General features: G+C 59.1%; 6 protein-coding genes across 6 annotated transcripts; 1 reads left to right on the top strand and 5 right to left on the bottom strand.

Moving 5' to 3' along the window:
• Nucleotides 1-252: 252 nt before the first annotated feature.
• ACA1_208400 (minichromosomal maintenance factor, putative) lies at nt 253-5063 on the bottom strand (the record flags this gene model as incomplete). The annotated part of the gene is made up of 19 exons (XM_004339931.1): nt 253-369; nt 484-621; nt 773-872; nt 1029-1108; nt 1246-1386; nt 1464-1577; nt 1712-1784; nt 1892-2014; nt 2123-2248; nt 2337-2496; nt 2625-2703; nt 2800-2900; nt 3079-3369; nt 3508-3760; nt 3858-3967; nt 4067-4426; nt 4533-4698; nt 4804-4858; nt 4927-5063. 19 exons carry the CDS (start codon nt 5061-5063, stop codon nt 253-255), a joined length of 2724 nt encoding a protein of 907 aa, XP_004339979.1.
• Nucleotides 5064-5260: 197 nt separating this feature from the next.
• Nucleotides 5261-6260, bottom strand: ACA1_208390 (EF hand domain containing protein; the record flags this gene model as incomplete). The annotated part of the gene is made up of 4 exons (XM_004339930.1): nt 5261-5452; nt 5532-5647; nt 5852-5920; nt 6014-6260. 4 exons carry the CDS (start codon nt 6258-6260, stop codon nt 5261-5263), a joined length of 624 nt encoding a protein of 207 aa, XP_004339978.1.
• A 779-nt stretch (nt 6261-7039) lies between these two features.
• ACA1_208380 (Longevityassurance protein (LAG1) domain containing protein) lies at nt 7040-8656 on the bottom strand (the record flags this gene model as incomplete). Its single annotated transcript, XM_004339929.1, has 7 exons — nt 7040-7075; nt 7172-7345; nt 7431-7569; nt 7688-7843; nt 7951-8075; nt 8183-8389; nt 8471-8656. 7 exons carry the CDS (start codon nt 8654-8656, stop codon nt 7040-7042), a joined length of 1023 nt encoding a protein of 340 aa, XP_004339977.1.
• Nucleotides 8657-9260: 604 nt separating this feature from the next.
• Nucleotides 9261-11907, bottom strand: ACA1_208370 (serine/threonineprotein kinase, putative; the record flags this gene model as incomplete). The annotated part of the gene is made up of 9 exons (XM_004339928.1): nt 9261-9301; nt 9390-9510; nt 9591-9947; nt 10065-10252; nt 10337-10604; nt 10700-10790; nt 11028-11143; nt 11332-11437; nt 11762-11907. The coding sequence occupies 9 exons, from the start codon at nt 11905-11907 to the stop codon at nt 9261-9263; spliced, it is 1434 nt and encodes a 477-aa protein (XP_004339976.1).
• Nucleotides 11908-12076: 169 nt separating this feature from the next.
• ACA1_208360 (uncharacterized protein) lies at nt 12077-14100 on the bottom strand (the record flags this gene model as incomplete). The annotated part of the gene is made up of 5 exons (XM_004339927.1): nt 12077-12119; nt 12212-13228; nt 13420-13483; nt 13539-13647; nt 14032-14100. 5 exons carry the CDS (start codon nt 14098-14100, stop codon nt 12077-12079), a joined length of 1302 nt encoding a protein of 433 aa, XP_004339975.1.
• A 279-nt stretch (nt 14101-14379) lies between these two features.
• ACA1_208350 (PRP1 splicing factor, Nterminal/tetratricopeptide repeat domain containing protein) lies at nt 14380-17261 on the top strand (the record flags this gene model as incomplete). Its single annotated transcript, XM_004339925.1, has 2 exons — nt 14380-14485; nt 14527-17261. The coding sequence occupies 2 exons, from the start codon at nt 14380-14382 to the stop codon at nt 17259-17261; spliced, it is 2841 nt and encodes a 946-aa protein (XP_004339973.1).
• Nucleotides 17262-17442: the final 181 nt, after the last annotated feature.

The following is a 17442-nucleotide window of genomic DNA, read 5'->3' as shown; positions in this document are numbered from 1 at the left end:
TTCTTTTCTCTCCCCCTTTGTAACACACCCCCACATCACCAACACACATGCACGCAGAGCGCTGTAACATACGTCTCATTTTATCACTAACACACACCAAAACAATAAACAAACCGAACACATCAAAACTACCACCGCGTTTGTTTGGTCTTCTCTTTGTTGGGCAACACGACAAGCGAAGCCCGTTGAGCAAAAGAGAGAGCGAGCGAGAGAGAGAGAGAGAGCGAGAGCGAAGAAGAGGAGGAAGAGCTCTCAGGCGGTGCCCCAGGTGATGACGTTGCGGTCGGGATTTCGCACGAAGCCGTTCTTGGTGAAGAGGGGCGTCTGGTAGAAGTGGTGCACCGTCGTGCCCAGGTCCATCTCTCGCGCCTGCCACACCCCGCACGCGACAGGAAATAAATCAACAAACGTGATCGCACACACGACACACGGCACACGGCACACAACAAGACACGCGCGCACTTTCGCCGGGGGGGGGCGTACCCGAGTCTCGAAGGCCGAACAGTTGACCTCCTCGCGCTTCTTGTTCCCGTGGAGCGATCGCTCGCGCACCATGGTCTGGAGCAGGTGCAGCAGGAGCTCCTCGTTGTCCCGCTTGAAGCTGATGTAGCCGCGGAATTTCTATTGCGCGCGCGAGCGAGCACGCGATCAGTGCGTGTGCGCTGTGTGTGCTGTGCGCGTTGTATGCGCGTGTGTCGCGAGTGTCGCGTGTGTCGTGTCGCGTGTGTCGTGCGAGTCGTGCGTGTCGTGTGTTGCGTGTGCGGAAGGGTACCTTCTTCATGGAGCGGGAGATGGCAAACTTCTGCGATGAGATGAAGCTCTCCAGCATCACCCGGATGGCCACATTCACATCGTCGTCGTTCACGTAGTCCCTGATGTCACACATGCACCGCGTACCGGGACACCGTGTGTCGTGTGTGTCGTGTCGTGTGTGTTGTGCGTGTCGTGTGTGTCGTGTGCGTGTCGTGTGAGAAAAGTTCTCTTGACTTTAGTGGCGCGAGCAGCAGCAGAGAGAGTCAGAGCGGTACCGCAGGTGCATCTTGGCGTGGGCCTCCGACATACGCAGCATCGACTCCAAGTGACGCACGGTCATGCACACGCCGCCCACCTTTGTTTCGTTGTTGCGCGTGTGCGGTGCGGTGCGCGCATTGTGGCCACGTTCGTGTTAGACACACGTCACCAGGAGGAGGCCTCGCGGTGAGGGGCGTTCATTGAGAGATTGGCAGAAGAGGGGGGTGGGGGTACCAGCGACTCGGTACGGAGCTGAGCGTAGAGGTTCTCCACCTTGTCGCGGTCGATGTTGCGCAGCTTGGGGTGGCACCTGCTCCGCGCGTAGGTGATGTACTTCCGCAGCAGCTCCTGCGACAGCGCGAAGCCGTCCTCGTTCTGTGTTGCGACCCAGCGACCAGCTCAGCGATCGACGCGCGCGCGGGGTGGGCGGGCGGGGCGGGCGGGGCGGGTACCTTGTTGTTGTGTGTGGTCTCGCGGCGCTCGCTGTGCGGGTGGGAGTTCATGTGGCTCCCCACCACGAACTCGGCCAGGGCCTCGTCCACGATCGGGTCCACCGTGTCACGCACCTGTGTCGGATGGACACGTGTCAACCAGGCGCGCCACACACGACACACGACACACGACACACGACACACGACACACGACACACGACACACGACACACGACACACGACACACGACACACGACGCGATGGTCGTACCACGCAGAGGATGTCGAAGCGGGACATGATGGGCTCGGTGAGCTCGACGTTCTGGGCAAAGGAAAGCGCAGGCCTGATGCAGAGGAGGGGGGAGGGAGATGAGGCCACGCACACGCGAGCGCGGAGCAAGAAAGAGGCCTCGTCAGCTGAGCGCTGAGGCGAGGTGGAGGTGTTGCGTACCGGTAGCGGCCGCCGATGGGGTTGGCTGCGGCGATGATGGTGCAGCGGGCCAGGAGCGTCGTGACGATGCCGGCCTTGGAGATCGAAATGGACTGCTGCTCCATGGCCTCGTGAATGGACGTCCTGCACCACCGCGTACCAAGTCAGTCGTGTGCGTGTGCGTGTGCGTGTGCGTGTGCATGTGTGTGTGTGTGTGTGTGTGTGCGTGTGCGTGTCGTGTTGCTTTTTTACCTGTCCTTGTCGGTCATCTTGTCGAACTCGTCGATCATGCACACGCCCTTGTCGGCCAGCACGAGGGCGCCGCCCTCGAGGATCCATTCGCCCGTGATGGGGTCCTTGCACACCGCCGCCGTGAGACTGTCGTGCGTGTCGTGTCGTGCGTTGTGAGTGCATGTCGTGTGTGTCGTGTCGTGTGCGGTGTGTGTCCACCAGGCGGCGGTCGTACCCCACGGCGGAGGCGCCCTGGCCCGTTGTGTAGACAGCTCTGTGCGCGGTCTTCTCGGCGTACTTGAGGAACTGCGACTTGGCCGTACCGGGGTCGCCCACCAGCAGCACGTTGATGTCGCCACGCACCCGATGCTTCTGCTTGTCGAACTCCTTACACTCTGCGTTCGCAGCAAAGCCGTGGAATACATTAAAAATAAATAAATAAATAAATAAGCCGTGGGCGGGAAATGCAGAGAAAAAATAAATGCATAAAATAAAAATAACCAATAAATATATTAAAACGTACCGCCGCCAAAGAGGGCCAGGGCCAGGGCCGTTTTGACGTCCTCGTGGCCATAGATGGAAGGCGCGATGGACGCGATGATCTACAAATGAATGGTGCGATTAGAAGGTTGAGGTCTGTTGTTGCAAAAGAAGGTGGTAGGTATGTGATGGGTGGTGTGTGAGCGGATGTCACGTACCCGCTCGCCGATGCGAGGGTCCTTGGACAGCTTGATGATCTCGGCCTGGTCTTCGGGCGTCAGCAGGAACGACGCGTAGAGGTCCTCCTTCTTGGTAACACCTGGCGCACGACAAAGCAGGGACGTTAGCGAAACTCAGCGCAGCGTTGTCCATCTCCTCACACGCACACGCACACGCACACGCACACGCACACGCACACGCACACGCACACGCACCCGCACCCGCACACGCACACGCACACGCACACAACACTCGCACGGGCCTGGAGGAATGCGTACAGTTGGCCTCGATGATGGTGGCGAAGACGGGGAAGCCGTTCTTGGTGTTGAGCGAGGCGTCGAAGTTGTTGCGATAGACGCCGATCACCTCGATCTCCTCGCCGGGCGACGCGCAGTCGATCATGTCGGCCAGGAGGATCACGTCCTTCGTGCGCGGGAGCCGGCCGGCCGGCACCGTGCCCGGGCTCTCCTGGAGTGTGATCTTCTGGTAGTTCCGGTAGGCCGTCTGCTCCGTGTTGATCGTGAACGGCCCCTTGCTCTCGCACTCCGTACACCTCTGCACCTTGATCTCTGCATCCCAATAATAATAATAATAATAATAATAATAATATTAAAAACAATAATAAGAATAAAAGAATAACAACAAAGAACAACGAATAGTTCAGATTCCATGGCTGGGAAGGTGCAGGTGGTTGGGTAGCGCGGTACCGGTGGTGGTGCCCTGGAAGAAGGGTCCCAGGACGGCGCCGCACTTGCCGCAGTCGTACTTGGCGTACTTAAGCTGGGGGAAGACGCCCGTGCGCCGGGTCACCACGCCGGCGACGCGGATCAGGGAGTTCAGGTGGTGCTGGCGCAGGTCGCGCAGGGAGTCCTGGATCGGCAGGTCTGTGATCCTGACGTGGACCTCGCCGTGGATTCGCTTGTACTCGGGGAAGATGGCCAGCACCACCTCAAGCGCCACCTGTACAGACCCAAGTCACAGTCTCAGTAACGTGTGCGGTGTGTGCGGTGGTACGTGTTGTGGTGAATAGGAGAAACACGGGGAGGGGACGGCGCACCTCTTTGAATATGGCGAGCACCTCTGCGGGAGCGTCTGCCAGGTACATGGCCACGTTGGGGATGGCCTTGCTCAAGTGCGGGAACCCCACGAACAGACTCTCCTTGTTCGCTATCGGCCGAGCAAGACGTCAGCCAACTCAAGCCGTGTGTGCGTGTGCGCGATCTTGCATGTATCGCGTGCGGTAGCGTGTGTGTGTCCTTGTTATACCTGCGCACATCTCCGAGATACGGCGGGTGTAGATCGCGTTTCCTTTGTCGTCCACGAACGAAGACAGGAAGCTGTGGAACTTCTTAGCGATGTGCCGCCGCGGGGCCTCCATCTGCACCCACTCGCGGACGGGTCCCTTCTTCTCGATCTCGGCAATGTCGTTCAGCTTTGTGTTTTGAGCCATGTCAGACATGTCATACATGATCTCTTGGAGCAGAGGGAGGAGGACCGAGAGCCGAACCTGATCCTCGATGGCCTGCGGGTTGATGGCACCGGTGGCCGCTTGCTCGAGCAGATTACGTCGCGTGGTCATACGGCTCCACTCTTCGTCGTTGTTGTCGTCATCGTCGTCGTCTCCGTCTGTTGGAGAAGATAATAGCGGAAGCGATGAGCGGTAGTTACAGCAGGCTACGCAATGCAAAGCCCGGACGCCATCGTGGAGCCCATCGTCGTGGCGTGAAGGTACCGTCGTGCAGCATTGCGGGCATGCGCGCAGAGGAGAGGTCCGAGTGTGGTCGCTTGCGCGAGCCCGCGCCGCCGGTGAAGAGGCTGTCCGAGGTCCCTCGGTCACGCTTGTTCATGGCCAGCTCGGCTTCGTGGCGAGTGGCCGCGGGCATCGGCTCGTACTTTGCCTGGGGTGTGCGGGTGCCACAGTCAAAAGACACGTACGCCTTGTAAGAGGGAGGACTTGCACAAAACAGCAAGATCGCGGCGGCGGGATAGAAGGGCAAGCGAACCTCGTCGAGAATGTCTTCATCGTACTTGTCCAGGTGCGGCTTGTATTCGTAGTCTCTGAATTTAGGAAGATGGCAAATAAATAATGGAATTGCGGGCACGCTGAGCGCAGATAGACGACTTACTTGGTCAAAAGGCCGTCGTCGAACAGGTCCTCGCCTTCCTCCTCCTCTTGATCCTGGTTGTCCCCCCAATCACCGAAGAGTTCCTTTTCCATCTCTTCATCGATTTCAAACTTCTTGCCCCTTCCATTGCCGCTCATTCTCTACAATCCCTCGTAGTGTGCCGTGTGCAGATGGCCGTTCGTGCAACGGGGCGATTATTGCCGGCCAAGGACAGATGTGGTTTCGAAAATGCAAATTTGATGTGCGTGTTAGCTTTCCCGCCCTTTTTCTTGGCGGGAAATGCGCCCCTGTCCGCGTCCACCCAGGCGCAGACCCTGGCTGACGCTCTGGGCGCTCAGAACATGTCGCTCTGGGCGTTCTGCACAAACATGCGTGGGCACACAAAGCGCTTGATCCACTCGTTGGCGTGAACGGCCTCGAGCCACTCGCTCCTGGAGAGCTGGCCGTCCCCGTCCGTGTCGGCCAGCAGCACCTTGTCGAGGGCTGTCTGTTCGTTCGCCTGGCAGAACTTACGAAGCTCGAGCTTCTGTGGAGTTGCAAACGCATGCAGATATTGCCCCGCCATGAGCGCGATGTGGTGCGCCAGCAGAGTAAAGCGCGAGTACCACTTCGAGCTTCATGGCGAGGGTCGGCTTGTCCGTCTCGGATACGTCCATGGCCAGCATGTTGGCAGTCATCTTCTCCGCCAGCGCCAGAAGCCGTTTGAAGTGGGCCTTGAGTTCTGCTACGTATGTACAAACGACACCAAGATCCCACGACAGCAGACTCAGTCGTGCCGCGATGTTGGCCACCACTGATGGTCATCGTGCTACGCACATTTGGAGAGGAAACCACTACGGTCCGTGTCCACGGCCATAAAGACCACTGCACATCGGGGGATAATCAGCGCCTTGCCGAAGTCTTGCAGAAGAGACTGGTCACGTACTATTGGCCTTCTCCTCTAGACTGCCCTTGGAGATGATGGAGATACCCGACAGCAGCTCATTCAACGAGACTGGAGTCGCCGAACATGGCGTAGAACAAGTGTTCAGAGATCAAGGCGTGTAGAAGTATGGCACTCATTGGATGGGGGGGGGGAAGTAAGTACTTCGGCCGTCATGGTCTACGTCGAAGAGAGAGAAGAAGAAGCTTAGGCGGTCCGGGCTGAAGTCCATGGTTGGATACTTGGCGGTGACCTTCTTCATGACCTTGATGAAGCCCTTACACGTTATGGGCTTGCCGTTCTTGCTCTTCTCCTTGAACGCCACCACTATGCATTCCAGCTGCTCCACGTTCAGGTGGGTGCTCCCTGCCACCCCCTTGCCACCCCCTCCAGTGCTCTGGTCCGCCCCCATAATCTTGTTGTCTGGCCTGGGTTGTTATGTGTTCCACTTAAACATAAAAGGTTGCAAGTGAAATCTTGTTTTGGAAAGATATGTTTGAAACTGAAACAAAGATTGCAAATGAAATCTTGTTTTGGAAAGACTAAGGGTTAGGCGAGACCATCGCGCAGACCCTGGCCGAGATCCCGTCATGTTCTGGAGCGGCCACACGGATCGCGATTGTTGCCTCGACGGTCCTCTGCGGCATCCGCATGCTCGGCACCACCTTCCTCTCCCCCTACAACACCACCACCGCCCTCTTCCTCCCACTGCAGCTCCTCGGCGGCCTCGCCTTTGGGTACGAAATGACACGACACGACACGAGTATGTGGCTCACATGTGCGTCCTGTGCGATTAGGTTGCCGTGACATCACGGCTCAATCATGTGAACGCTCTGGCGGCGTCGATCGCGTCGCAGTCGCTGGGCGCCACATGCTTTGGACGCATGGGTGTGCAGTGTGACGTCACACCACGTCCAGCGAGCAATACCCCATTACATTCACAGACCAAGAGTTTGAAGAGTTGATTAAGTGTCTACCGGAGGACCACACCATGTGACGTCCTCTTGGGCGCCACCTTCCTCTTATTCCTTCTGTCTCTTCTTGTGGCCGTAGGGGGGGGGGGTATCGTTTCCATCGCGCGGGCCTGGGGTGCGTTGAACAAAAAAATAAAGCAAACAAAAACGTGTGTGGGATCGCGAGAGCGCGGCTCTTCGCGGCGCCGAGGTGTCCAACTCTCCTCCTTCTCCTCTTCTACTGATTCTTCTTCGGCGTCTTCTTCGTGTTCTGCTGCGAACACGACAGAGTTCAAGAAGAGAATGAAAGTCAGGCCCTTGCTTCAAGGGTTGTGGAAACGCCACAGAGAGTAAGTACCGAAGTAAGTACCTCGCTGGGTGCGCGCTTTTGGTGCGTGATGTGCCTCTCGCCTTCACTGCTGACCCCCTTGTTGGCCAAGAGTTCGGCGCTTCCTTCCTTTTCTCTGATGTCATCGAGCGCTTGGAGGCTTTGGGATGTGATCGATCGCCACATGATCTTCACGATGATTGAGAACCACCAAGTCTGTGTGGAGACAGAGAACGACAACAAGGTGAGCACTCTGTCGACTCAGTGTGCGCGTGCGGGTGGTGAGGGTGCGAGCACGTACGTTGAGACAGAGAAGAATGAACAGGAGGATGTTGAAGAGTGCCCACCCGTCGGCGTTGTCATAGCCCGAAGCAATGATCCCATCGATGGCCGTCGTTCGCATCACCACGAACGGGAAATAGACCAGGCGGAAGAAGAACCTGGAGGCCAGCGAGTCACCATAATAATAATAACAATAATAATAATAAATAATAATAGAACGTTAGGCCAACACGACACTGAGCACCAAGTGGGCAGGGGCAAGATGGGCCAGCGTACCAGGAGACAGGGATCGTGCCGAAGCCGATGTAGTACACAGCCGCGGGATAGTCGACCTTACCGCCGGACTTGACGATCTTTAGGATCTGAGCCGAATACAGGAATATGTCGCACACGTCCATGCTGAACATCACCAGCATGCCGACGCGGAAGTAACTGTTACAGCGATGGTGGTGCGAGTGTCAGTGCACTGACCTGATGTAGCCATCGTCATCATCAACATCAACATCATCATCGCCAAATGCAACGAAAAAATGGTGTACCCGACGACGTAGGCACCGTAGAGGAGAGTTAGCGTCACAACGTGATGCACGATCATGACGGCGAAGTCGCTCTTCTTCGTGTCGAGGAAGAAGTGGGTGTAAACGCCATGCAAGTACCACCCGATCTGCAGTGAGTAGTAGAAGCTGATCTCATACCTGGCACACAGAAGGCACTGTCAGGCGAGTGGTGCCGCAAGGGATTAGCGCAAATTCCGCTCTGGCTTCCCATTACAGAAGTCGAGATGGCGAAGATGGCGTACTCATTGGCCTGGCGAGGGAAATTGTCGAGGAAGCTGACCATGGGGTTCCAAAACCAATCTTGCTTGAACAGGTAGGCAGCATTGTAGGACCATCCCCAAGTGTAGAAGCCCACCTGCATGATGGCCTCCTCCAGTTTGGTATAATGGGAAGCCTTGAGGTTCAGGGGCTTGCCCAATGGCTGTACCATGCACAAAATTTAACTCTATAAATTAATTTACCCATCTCAAAAAAGCGAGGATGTTGCTGCGATGAAGCGTACCTTGACGACCCAGCGGGCGACCACAAGGCGAAGGAAGGTAAAGAAGACGGCGAACCCCAGGATGCGAAGGTAGAACGCCGAATCACCATACCACGAATCGCGATGGATGATCTTGTAATAGCCATGGGGGACGACGCGTCCGGCAAAGATTTCTACTGTGGAGAGCACGTGCGGCGACGAAGCCATGATGGACCACCCCGAAGCAAGAGGAGCTCTTGCGATTTGTTGTTCTTCTACGCTGCAAACCACCGGTGGGCGGGAAAAAAGAGATGCACTTTATCTTCGGACACAGAGCGTCCTCGTGGCCTTTTCCTGCGCGCACGCGAGCAACCAGAGGTGTCCGCCACCGTCGTCAATCGTAACAACAACAACCAAAACCAGACGTCGCGGCGGCGGGACGACACGTACCCGACTCGCTCGACGCGCGGCACTCTGGCCCGCTTCGTTCATGAGCGCTGCCGCCTCGTTGTTCTTAGGCACCAATGGCGATTCGTTAGCGATTGAATCACGTGTGGTGCTGAAGTTGCACACGCAGGCCAGCACGTGAGAGTGATGTTGACGAAGCCCACCGAGTTGAAGGTGAAGTCGATATAGCTCCCATTGTTGGCGCTTTTTCTCCTAACCCAACAACTTCTGACCAGGGATTCCTTGGCATCGGGTGATGGCTCAGCCAAATCAAGGGTTCACTTGTAAACAACACTTCATCACCAACACACACTTCAGTTCCCGCCCTAAGCATACATACAAAACGACCATGTGACTTGCAAGTCCTCTCTCCAAAGTTGCCTTTTTACCACAGGCCATGGCCGCCGGTCTTCTTCAGGCGCACACCTGCCAAAGAGAACAGAACAGAACACCAGGTAAGACATCAATAACGCACGGGCCTGCGGCGCACGATGACCATCAAGCCAAGACGTACCTGCGTAGCGGACGGAGGACCTTGGGTTGCCGTTGGCGTCGAACCCGCCAGCCGCGGGAGATGCGGCAGTAGCAGGTGCCGGCTTGGGCGCAGCAGCAGCGGCCACGGGCGTCGGCTTGGGCTGCGGAGACGACCAATCACAATTCAAACCGTCAGCCTCTGTGAACGATTGGATTGTGGTGGTGGGGGGAGGGAACGTACAGCAGCCGCGACCGGCTGGGGCCGAGAGCCAGAGGCGCCGGAGCCAAGGCCGGCAGAGGGCGTGGCGCGCGAGCCCGAGGGCGAGGAGCCGAACCCACCGGTCGGGGCCGGCGAGGCGCGCGAGGTCGCCGGCGCTGAGACTACCGTGGGCGGGGTGAGGGCCTTGTTGGGCGCGATGGTGGCGCTCCGGTTCGACACGAGGGGCGACGACGGCGTGCCGTTGCTCCGCGATGCCGCAGAGGCGGCGGCGGGCGAGGCGGGCCTGGCCTGAGCGGCCGCCGGCGGTGTGAACTTGGGCGCCGCCGACGGGTTGGGGGACCTGGGCGGGCTGGCCGTCGGCGTCGGCGCCTTGATCGCCTGCACCTGGAATGTCGGCAAGAATTCAGCTCGCGTGCTTCACATGCCACATACCACATGACACGCACACGACACACGACACACGACACACGACACACAACAGAGAGCGGGACGTACTGGGGCCTTGGTGGGCGCGGGGCGGGCGGGGGCGGCCTGGGTGCGGCTGACGGGGGAGTAGGGGGCCGGCGGCGCGGCGGTGGGCGTGGCCGAGGGGTTCCATGGCGGAAGGGTCTTCATGATGGGCTTGAGGCGCCGGATGACGTCCTTGAACGAGGGACGCGCCGACGGCTCATATCCACAGCAATCTGATCGTGTGCGTGTGCGGTCAGAGCGTGTGCGTGTGCGTGTGCGTGTGCGTGTGCGTGAGCGTGTTGCGAGCGATGTCGTACCGATGGCCACCTGCGCGAACTCGGGCGGGCAGTCGGCGGGAATGAGCTTCTCGAGCTGGCTCACGTTGAGGCCGAACGCCTCCTGAGGCTTTCGCTGGAGGTGGTCGGAGATCTTGGCGCGCGTGATGAGCTCGCACAGCACGATGCCGTAGGAGAACACGTCCACCTTGTTGTCGTACTGGAAGCCCATGATCATCTCCGGCGCCATCCAGTCGTCGGTGCCGCACAGCGTCATCGGCCGGTTGGACGCATTCACCCGCGCAAAGCCCTGGGCGTAAAAAAAAAACAAAAACAAAAAAACAAGAATACATATAAATAACAAAAAATTGAATAAATTACGGAAAAACAAAAAGAAAGAAGTACGAAGTCGCAGATCTTCAGGCGCCAGTTGTCGCCGACGAGGAGGTTCTTGCTCTTCAAGTCTCTGTGGATGACGTTGCGCGAGTGAAGGTACCTGCGTGATCGATCGCGTGGTGGTCCAGAAAGAAAAACAGAGAAAGTTGAGCCGAGACACGCTTGTGCGGGGGGAGAGAGACACCAACAAGGAGAAAGAAAGAAAGAAGAAGAACGAAGAACGAAGAAACAAGAACGAAGGCACGTACGCCATGGCGCAAGCGATGTCGTGTGCAAGATTAACGCGCATGGCCCAAGGCATGCTCTGTTGTTGAGCGAAAAAGGAAAAGTTAAGAACCAATTCTTGCATGGTTGGGAGGGGATGCCATGGCGTACGATCTTCGAGTCTTTGAGGAACTTGCGCAGGTTGCCGTTGTCCACGTACTCGGTGATGATGAACAGCGCACCCTCGTGCTATGATTGATTATACACGAGCCGACCACCAATCCCAATCAGCACACATTACTTTGGGCTCACATGAAAAAGAACGAAGGCTGGTCTCGTTTTCGTTTTCGTTTTTTAGTATGGAGAAAAAAACGAAGACGAAGACGAAGACGAAAACGACGAATGAAAAACGAAGAGGGCAGAGAGAACCAACGTACCACGGCGATACCGATGAACTGGACGATGTTGGGATGGCGCATGCCCTTGAGCACGTTCACCTCGCGCTCCAGGTACAGCAGACCATCTGGGTCCTCTTCCACAATCCTGCACGCGGCGTGTAAGTACCGGGGGGCAAAAAAAGGGGACTAAAACAGAAAATAAAAATAAAAATGATGACGTCGCACTGCGCCCACCACCAGGTGGCACGAATGCTATTTTTGTTTTAATTTTAATTTTAATTGATTCATTCATTTTTGACTATAAATTTTTGACTATAATTTAATTTTGTGGTGAACTGTGTGAGAGGGGGCAGTCGAAGTAGAATGGAAGAAGAGATGAATAAAAGTGGAGAAGGGAGGAGAACAAAACAAAGAAAAAAGAGATGGAAGGAAAGTGGAAGGAGAAGTGGGGGAAAGGAGGAGCTCGCACTTTTTGATGGCGACGGGTGTGCCAAAATATTCGCCTTCGTAGACGGAACCAAAGCCGCCCTTGCCAATCTCCTTGCCAAAGTCGAGGTCCTCGTAGTTGATGTTCCACGCCTCATCGAGGTTGCTGATCAATCCTTCGTCGGCCATCTTCAGACACAATGTGAATCGATCTCAGTGTGCGCAGAACACAAAGGCCTGGCGCAGGACAACCACCCCGTGGTTGTGTTACCCCTTAATTTAAATCATCATTAATTAATCGCCGACCAATAAAGGAGTGCCACGTCGCCATTAAACTCCCTGGCTCCGCGGATTTCCTTCATTTCTTGTCGACACAGAGCTTCTCCCTCTTGCTCTTGGGCCTGCCAGTGTCCAATCCTGCGTTTATCACATTGTACGACACTCTCTCTGAAGTGTGCAAGCATGTCCAAAAGGTGCAGATAAGATATAAAACCCGCGGCGCGGCCTGACCGGCTGGGGCCTCACTCGCTTGCGCTGGCACACGATCAGGGCCACCGCGAGGCTCACCACCACGAGGCCGCCCAAGACCGCAGGCACCGCGATTGCCGCCGCCAACGCCGGCGACAACCCGCCATCGCCATCGCCATCGCCGGCGGCCGTGGTCTTGACGGTGCCGACAAACACCGTCGAGTCGTAGGTGAGCGGCCCGACGGCAAAGTAGGGGAAGCCGAAGCTGAACACCACCCGTCGCGCATCGTCGGGGTCCAGCTCGGCCGTGACGGTGATGGTGCGCTCGAGCTGGGTCGGCCCGAACAGGGCGACGCTGAAGGTGGTGACGAAGGTCACGGCGGGCAGGCCGCCGACAGTGGTGTTGGCGGCGGTGGTGGTGGTGGCCACCTCCAGCTCGGCCCCGGCCACGGAGGAGCCCGCCACTGAGGTCGAGAGCAGTTGGGCACCGTTGCCGAACACGACGCCCGGTTCTTCGGTGTTGAGCACGGCGGTCAGGTTGGGCACCGGCACCACCTCGGGCACGGACGGCGTGGAAGCCGACGGAGAGGCAGAGGGTGATCTGGAAGGCGACGTGGAGGCCGACGGTGATCCAAGGGCGACGTTGAAGCCGACAGTGATCCAGAGGGCGACGTGGAAGCCGAGGGCGAGACCGAGGGTGGTCCGGAAGGCGACGTTGAAGCCGACGGTGATCCGGAAGGCGATGTGGAAGCCGAAGGCGAGGTCGACGGTGATCCGGAAGGCGACATTGAAGCCGAGGGTGATCTGGAAGGCGACGTGGAGGCCGACGGTGATCCTGAAGGCGACGTGGAGGCCGAGGGCGATGTTGAAGCCGACGGCGATCCTAAAGGCGACGTGGAAGCCGAAGGCGAGGTCGACCGTGATCTGGAAGGCGACGTGGAGGCTGAGGGCGAGGCCGCTGGTGATGCGCAAGGCGACACCGACGGGGAGGGGGCCGCTGGAGAAGCAGCCGGAGACGACGATGGCGAGGCTGCCGGCGACTCTGCTGGTGAGGCCGACGATGAGGGCAATACCTGGAGAGAAGTTGTGTTTCGTTTTGTTTCGTTTGTGTTTCGAGAATGTAGAGGGGAAATTCGTACTCAGGGAGAAATCGCCGAGCCAGCTGAGATGGTGGTGCGGCCCAGCTGGAGCCGTGTGCAGCCATCCGCCACCTTGACCCCGGTTGCCAAGAACTCTGTTGTGCTGATGCTGAGGTCACCGTTCTGGTGCAGCGTGGCGCCCTCGCAGATCAAAACTCCTGCCATAACAGACGACGTTGGAATTGAGGTGGTTCCGTTGGAGACGTGGGGTACCTCCGCCACGGAGCTCGAGCGCCCCTTTGAGGTGAAATGGGGCGCATCGATGGCAAGCCACGGGCCACTCAACTCCAGCGCTCTGGTTGACGAAGTGACAGATAAATGGCTTAGCAGAAGACAGAATGAGCATGAATGCCGCAGCAACAGCACGTACTGAAGGGTGATGTTGTTGGTGGTGACCCGGACCTCCTGGGGGAACTGCGGGTGTTCAGCCTAGCGGCCCCCTTCAATCACGATAATGGCATCATAGGTGGCTTCTCGGAGTGCGTCAATGACCCTCGGGTACAGGCACACAGCTGCATCCGAGCACACGCGTAGGGCTCCACGCACTGAACACAGCGCACGGGGATACGACGCTGTCAGAGGAGAGTCGAGGGCCTCGTGAGGGGGAGGGGCCAAACAAACAGATAAATAACAAAAACAGACTCACCAGGCGTGCACACAATTACCACAAGGACCAGCCCAAGCAGTGCAGATAGGCCCGACTTACGTCGAGGCATCTGATCTCATAGACAAGGCTAGCCTTGTCGGCCCGGTCAATAAATCGCGGAGAGGCCATGGTCCAGACTGGTGTGCGCGCAGTGGGCACAAAGGCGGAGAAGGTCAAAAAAGGAAAATGCCATTAGCCAAATTTTTGTCGACGCTAAAAATGTATCGGAAAGTTACGATAAATTTCAGACCTCGGCAAGGAAAAAGAAAAGAAAAGTAACTCGGGAAAGGTGCCTCTGAGCAGCTGGATTTTTGTGGTAAAACATAAAAAGCCGAAAGATCATCATCAAGCAGAGGGTGGGAATCGAGCCGAAAAACACAAAATCTTCTCAGAGAGTAGTGCTACGAAATGAGCGATAATCGCAAACGCTACAGAGAAACAGGCGCGGCGCCTCTCAACTATGTAGCCGGTCTGGGTCGAGGTGCGACCGGTTTCACCACGCGATCCGACATCGGTCCCGCCCGCGTCATGCCCGCCTTCCCCGGCGCTGCACAGGGCGCCCCCGGTGCCCCCACCCCCGCCCCACCTCCCGCAGGCGGCGGCGGCCGCGGCGTCGGCGTGCCTGCGCCGACTTTGGTGCGGCGCCCGCGGGCTACGTGGCCGGCGGCGGCCGCGGTTTCGGCGGCCGCGAGTACACCGCGGCCGAGGGCGAGGAGAAGGAGCGGCTGGACTACTCCGAGTCGAGCTACGACGAGTTCGGCGGCTACAGCCACAGCATCACCGCGTCCGACCCCTACGAGCAGGACGACGAGGAGGCCGACATGCTGTGGCTCGAGGTCGACAAGCGCATGGAGGAGCGGCGCAAGCAGCGGCGCGAGGTGCGGGCGCAGGCCGAGTCGGAGCGGCTGCGGGTGGAGAAGCCCAAGCTGCAGCTGCAGTTCTCCGACCTCAAGAAGCAGCTGGCGGGCGTGTCGGTCGACGAGTGGGACGCCATACCGGACATCGGCGACCACCGCGGGCGCAAGGCGCGGCCGCAGCGCTACACGCCGGTGCCGGACTCGATCGTGCTCGACAGCGTGCGCAAGGAGCTGGACAAGTCCAACGCGCTCGACGCGCGCGAGCAGCGCTTCGGCGGCCTGGCCTCGACGCTGGCCGGCGGCGCGCAGACGCCGGCCGGCACCGTCACGGACCTGAACCAAATCGGCGCGGCGCGCAAGACGGTGCTCAACATCAAGCTGCACCAGGTCTCGGACTCGGTGAGCGGCCAGACCGTGGTCGACCCCAAAGGCTACCTGACCGATCTCAACTCGATGGTGGTGTCGACCGACGCCGAGATCGGCGACATCAAGAAGGCGCGGCTGCTGCTCAAGTCGGTCACGACGACCAATCCGGGCCACGCGCCCGGCTGGATTGCGGCGGCGCGGCTCGAGGAGGTGGCCGGCCGACTGGCCCAGGCGCGCAAGGTGGCGGCCAAGGGCTGCCAGGCGTGCCCCAAGAACCCGGACATCTGGCTCGAGGCGGCGCGGCTGCAGTCGCCCCAGAACGCCAAGGCCATATTGGCCAAGGCCGTGCGCCACATCCCGCACGCGGTCAAGGTGTGGATCCAGGCGGCCAACCTCGAGGCCGACGCGACGGCCAAGAAGCGGGTGCTGCGCAAGGCGCTCGAGTTTGTGCCGACGTCGGTCAAGCTGTGGAAGGCGGCCGTGGAGCTCGAGGAACCCGACGACGCGCGCATTTTGCTGTCGCGCGCTGTCGAGTGCGTGCCGCACTCGGTGTCGATGTGGCTCGCGCTCGCCAAGCTGGAGACCTACGAGAACGCGCGGCGCGTGCTCAACAAGGCGCGCGAGACCATTCCCACCGACGCGCGCATCTGGATCACCGCCGCCAAGCTCGAGGAGGCCAACGGCAACGAGGAGGGCGTCAAGCTGATCATCAACCGCTCGGTCAAGTCCCTCTCGGCCAACGGCGTCATCATCGACCGCGAGCAGTGGCTCAAGGAGGCCGAGGAGGCCGAGCGCTCGGGCTTCGTCAGCACGTGCCAGGCCATCGTGCGCGAAACGATCGGCATCGGCGTCGAGGAGGAGGACCGCAAGTCGACGTGGATGGACGACGCCGAGAGCTGCCTCGCGCACGGCTGCGTCCAGACCGCGCGCGCCATCTACGGTCACGCGCTGTCGCTCTTCCCCGGCAAGAAGTCGGTCTGGCTGCGCTCGGCCTACCTCGAGAAGAACCACGGCACCAAGGACTCGCTCGACGCCACGCTTAAGAAGGCGGTGGCCTACTGCCCGCAGGCCGAGATCCTGTGGCTCATGGCGGCCAAGGAGAAGTGGCTGGCCGGCGACGTCGACGCCTCGCGCACCATTCTCACCGAGGCCTTCCGGGCCAACCCCGACAGCGAGCAGATCTGGCTCGCCGCCGTCAAGCTCGAGAGCGAGAACCACGAGCAGGACCGCGCCCGGCAGCTGCTGGCCAAGGCCCGCGAGCGCGCCGGCACCGACCGCGTGTGGATGAAGTCGGCCGCGCTCGAGCGCGAGCTGGGCAACGACGCCGAGGCCCGCGCCATACTCGACGAGGCCATCAAGAAGTTCCCCCAGTTCCCCAAGCTGTGGATGATGCGCGGCCAGGTCGACGAGAAGTCCAACCCGGAGGCCGCCCGGGCCATCTACCAGCGCGGCCTCATCAACTGCCCGCAGTGCGTGCCGCTCTGGCTCTGCACGGCCGCGCTCGAGGAGCGACAGTCGGCCATGAAGGCCCGCTCGCTGCTCGAGAAGGCCCGGCTCAAGAATCCCAAGAATCAGGAGCTGTGGCTGGCCGCGATCGAGGTCGAGCTCCGCGCGGGCAACGCCAAGATCGCGCAGACCCTGCTGGCCAAGGCCATCCAGGACTGCCCCACGGGCGGGCTCCTCTGGGCGCAGGCCGTGTGGATGGAGCCGCGGCCCAAGCAGAAGTCCAAGAGCGTCGACGCGCTCAAGCGCTGCGACAACGACCCGCACGTAATTGTCGCCGTCGCCACCGTGTTCTGGCAGGACCGCAAGGTCGACAAGGCGCGCAGCTGGCTCAACCGCGCCGTGGTGCTCAACCCGGACCTGGGCGACACGTGGGCCTACTTCTACAAGTTCGAGAAGCAGCAGGGCACGGAGCAGTCGCTGGCCGAGCTCGTCGCGCGCTGCGTGCGGACCGACCCGCGCCACGGCCGGTACTGGACGCGCGTGCGGAAGGCGCCCGAGAACGCGCGGCTCAAGACCGACGAGGTGCTCAAGCTCGTCGCGGCCTCGCTGCCGCATCCGTAGTTATCCTGGTGGAGATCGTGATTCTCATTCCCCCCTTTTTGTCCACAACCAAAACAAATAACAAATAAAAATACCAAAAACAAATAAAAATAATATTATAATCAGAGTACGAAATTCGAGGTATTTCCCGAACACAGATAAGAAATAGTTAATTTAAATCAAATAATCAACATTCGATCGG

Source organism: Acanthamoeba castellanii (genome assembly GCF_000313135.1).
Source record: "Acanthamoeba castellanii str. Neff unplaced genomic scaffold scf7180000084757, whole genome shotgun sequence".
Classification (NCBI taxonomy): domain Eukaryota; phylum Discosea; order Longamoebia; family Acanthamoebidae; genus Acanthamoeba; species Acanthamoeba castellanii.
This window is presented reverse-complemented; position numbering and strand designations above follow the sequence as displayed.